Source organism: Prosopis cineraria, unplaced genomic scaffold, assembly GCF_029017545.1.
Source record: "Prosopis cineraria cultivar Desert tree isolate PC_DT_omini unplaced genomic scaffold, ASM2901754v1 PC8, whole genome shotgun sequence".
In the NCBI taxonomy this organism is placed as follows: domain Eukaryota; kingdom Viridiplantae; phylum Streptophyta; class Magnoliopsida; order Fabales; family Fabaceae; genus Prosopis; species Prosopis cineraria.
Window position 1 is genome coordinate 26857793 of NW_026555339.1, and position 4260 is coordinate 26862052.

Genomic DNA, 4260 nt, shown 5'->3' on the forward strand with positions numbered 1-4260 from the left:
TAAACAATCCTTTCCATATTGAATCATACATTTTCACACAAATATATACATATACATAGGATTTTGCATAAAAATCTTCAAAACCCATATTTGCAAACACATATACATACATTCCACTTCACATAAGGTTTCTAAATTCTAATCATTTTCTACTAATAGTATACCAGATCAAAATAATAATGGAGTAATTTTTGCAATTCCATACAAACATCCAACCATACAAATAATTAGCTCAGATAATTTGGTTACCTCAAACCTTTTGTCATAAAAAGGGTTACCGTGATCAAACACTAGCTCCACCAATGTCTACTCACGCAACGGGGCACAATCTATTCTTAATTTACAAGATTAAACATTGAATCTTCAATTCTCACTTATTGACCCATTTTTTGTCTAATTTTGGGTACCCATTATACCCAAAATCCCACTTTAACACCATCAATACTCTCAACACACTCTATCAATTTCATTTAGCACCCGAACACACTAATAACGCTAATCCTTTACCCATATTGTTCTAAAAATCTTAAATTTCACTTAGGGCTCATCTAAACCCTAACCAAAAATTACAAATCACTACACAATTCATAAACCTAGGTTTAGAAGCTTGATTTTTCTTCCCAAGACCTTATCTAAGTAAATAGGTTTGGTTATAACCCAAGAAAAACCAAAATCAAACCCTAACAACACCCAAACTCTTATAAATTTTGCATAAAAGAGAAGGAGAAATATAGGAAGCTTACCTAATGATAAATCTTGCTTAAAATGCTCCTAAATTGCTACCAATATGATGCCTTAGTAGAGCTAAATGTTTATATTATTGCTCCTTATGTTTTCTCCTTCCTTTTCCTCTTCCTCAAACTTGCACGACGCTCTAATTAAATCATATTTTTACATGTCCTCTATAGTGCATAGTATATATATCACAATGCATGGTGCATCTACTACGGTGGATGGCATAGAAAGGCTTAGAATGATTTTAGCCTCATTTCATGGCCTGGTTCGCTCTAACTTTGACCTAGCCCTCTTTTGAGGCTGTCTAATGACCTATAAACCTTATAGTCTTCCAAAAACACCATAAATTCATAAATAAATTATTTTAAGAAATTTACCCTTTTTATACACTTAAAATTTCAAAATTAAAAACTTAGGATATTACACAAATCATACTATTCTTGATCTTGAGGATTAGAAAATTCCAAATGCTAGGTAGGTACAAGGTAATTCTTTACTAATGTTAAAGTTCTTTATTGACTTTCATAACCTAAGATTTAGCTATATATCAATTAATTATGAGAAGGAGCATATTGAATACCTAGTAGAAAATAAAATGGACACGTCATGGTAATTCATGTACTTAGGGGAATTAAGTAATCCTAGAGTTTTTAGCTCAACCTATGAAAATTAATATTATTTTTAATTTGTCAATATAAAATGGCTTGCTTTTGCTTCACCTTCCCTAATTTCTCCCCAAACTTGTGAGTTTTGTAATGTAGAAAGTAGAAATGCATAGCTCAAATGCATAATTTATCTATAGTCCTTTTCTGTTCATGAATTTTCTTTGTCCAGAGTAATAGTAGACACCAATCACTAATTTAATTATATGGATTTATGGACTTTAGCTTGTTAACCCATCAAGGATGCATTCCTATTCTCCAATTTCAGCATTAATCTTAATGAGGAAGAAGACAAAATCTATCAGAAGCCTTTTAAAATAGTTGAGTGCTTGATTCATAATGCTTAGTATGTTTAAGGAATATTCTTCATTTAAAGGCTTTCTAATAGAAACTCATACAGGTAAGTTAGAATATTCCCAGATGCATGGTTTCAATTTGTCATTAATGAAGAAGAGATTGGTTATAGGAAATTATCTCATTTATTCTTTGATAGTTTCTTTTACAAAAATATCTAAAAAGATGTATTAAGAGGTGTAGAATTTATAAAAGCCTTATTATTGGATCATGCATATTCATTTTTTACATTTATCATGTGTGTGAATGTATTGGATTACTTAGGTTCATTGTCTTCTTCGTATTACCTAGGTTTATAATCTTTGCATTTTCCAATGATGAAGATGATGATGTCATCACCACCACTATGATACTTCTATCCATTGAATTTAAAATTCTGTCATAGCATAAATATATATATATATATATATATTAATTATTTTTGTTTAGCTATGTACAGTAATGAACATAGAATTAATTGGAAAGGGCTAGCCTAAAATTCATTGGGAATGGTAAATTCATAGACAAAATAGACTTTTGAAAAATTAAACGTTATATATATATAATAGAAGAGCCCAATATCAGTATTGCTTATATAAATTTATTTTTCTTAAAAAAAGTATTCTTTAGCATTTTGATATTTAATTAGGGAAGTTATAGATAGACCTATGTAAGCATAAAGCATGTGGTACATTATATTATAAAATATCAAATGACATTATAATCAAAGTGAATTAAACTTCTTATGTATAACTAAGATACCGATATGTTACATTATCAATGCATGTACAACAACTAGGATTTCCTATAATCAATTTTTGCATCCAGATCCTTCTCTTCAAAGTCATCTTCTGCGTTTACTAAATTTTTTCTTATTATCTCAACACTTTGTTCTATGTTAGCTAGTTTTTCCTTTGTCTCATTCATCTCTATCTCCAAAACTACCAGGTTTTGCTTTAACCTTTTGATTGTCTCTACCTTCTCAGCATATCCTTTCATATTTAAAGAAGATTTAACAAGAGGCTCCAACCACCTCAAGTCTAATCTACTCATCTCAAGTTCCTCCCATAAATGCTGAAGCTCTTCACAAGCCTTCTCATTCATATCCTTCCACTTCTTATTCTTCAAGAATTGTAGAACACGACCCAATGCAGTAAATGCCCACTCAGTAAACTTAGGACTTCTCTTTTGCTTATAGTCCATCAATGAAGGATGCCATGAACAAGCCTCCTCTAGCAATGGAACCAATGCTTTCTCTATTAGTCCTAAATCCTTGAACTTAACACCATCATTATCCTTTGGGACTAATGCTATCTCTATTTGTCCCACAAATTGAGTGTCTACAGGGCTTACTTTAGAAAATTCAACTTCAATAATACATTTATCATCATTCAAAATATACCCATTAGATGGGTCTTGAAGTTGGGTCAATTCCATAAAAGATCCATAACCCCAATCATCATTATTTGCAAAAAACTCATGTTCTAAACCTGTACCAAAGGAACATCAATGATAGGTTGCAATTATAATTCATCCCATTCCAATTTAAAGTTATAGTTAATAATGAGCCCTATATAGTCTATGAAACCAAAGAAGAATAAACAATGTAAAGTAGCACAAAATAATACCTCTTTTCATAAATCTTTCCTTGTAAACTTGATTGACCACAGTGAAAGTGTAGACTGCATATATACTCCAACCTCGAGGCAAACTTGAAACATAAGCTACTCCCAAAAACATAGCCAAGTACCTCCCATCTTTTCTTCCTCTATATAATATAATTTTCCTACAAAACACACATACATGATGACTGAAATATGATGAAGAAAGAAGTGAGAAATTATATTTATAGAATAAGAGAGAAGAAATTTTGATGGAAGCAGGAGATGAAAAATATGTGTATGATAGATTTTATTCATACCAAGAACAATTGGCGATTGTGAAAACCTCAGAATAGTATCCAGTATTAGTCTTCAATGAACTAAAGTTGCTGATAGTCCATGTTATTTTCTTATTTGTTATATCCTTTAACTCCTGACTCTTCATTAGATCATCAACTTATAATTAATACCTGCATATAATAAAAACCACAAACCCCTCAATTGACTTATAGAATACAAAAAAAAAAGTTTCATACTTAATCATCATAAACCTGGAAATTGATTCACACAAGCTAGAGTGAAAAGGATTTAAACCAACACGTCAAGGCTAGCAGTAAATATGGCAAAAAATGCATTGAAAGTTAGAGCAAGAGGAAATATAAATGGATTAAAACAAAGAAGGAATCATAGCAAGAGAAAAAAAGAAATGGGATGTTCCTTTCTTGTTACATACAAGAAGAGATTCTAAGATGCATATCATTATTCTTAAAACTCAGATATTCCAAAGTAGAGTAGGTTCTAAGTAATTCTTTACCAATGCTAATTTTGTCCATTGACTTGCATAACCCAAGATTCCACACAAGCTTAAGCCATCAAATAAAGGCTACACCAAATTGAATTATTTTCACACACAAAAAGTAATATAGTTT

General features: G+C 30.8%; 1 protein-coding gene across 1 annotated transcript; it reads right to left on the reverse strand.

Annotated features, from left to right (window-relative positions):
• Positions 1 to 2525: 2525 nt before the first annotated feature.
• LOC129317517 (MATH domain and coiled-coil domain-containing protein At3g58270-like) lies at positions 2526 to 3470 on the reverse strand. The gene is made up of 2 exons (XM_054961830.1): positions 3359 to 3470; positions 2526 to 3220 (listed from the first exon to the last, which is right to left on the reverse strand). The coding sequence occupies exons 1-2, from the start codon at positions 3468 to 3470 to the stop codon at positions 2526 to 2528; spliced, it is 807 nt and encodes a 268-aa protein (XP_054817805.1).
• Between the last annotated feature and the right edge of the window lie 790 nt (positions 3471 to 4260).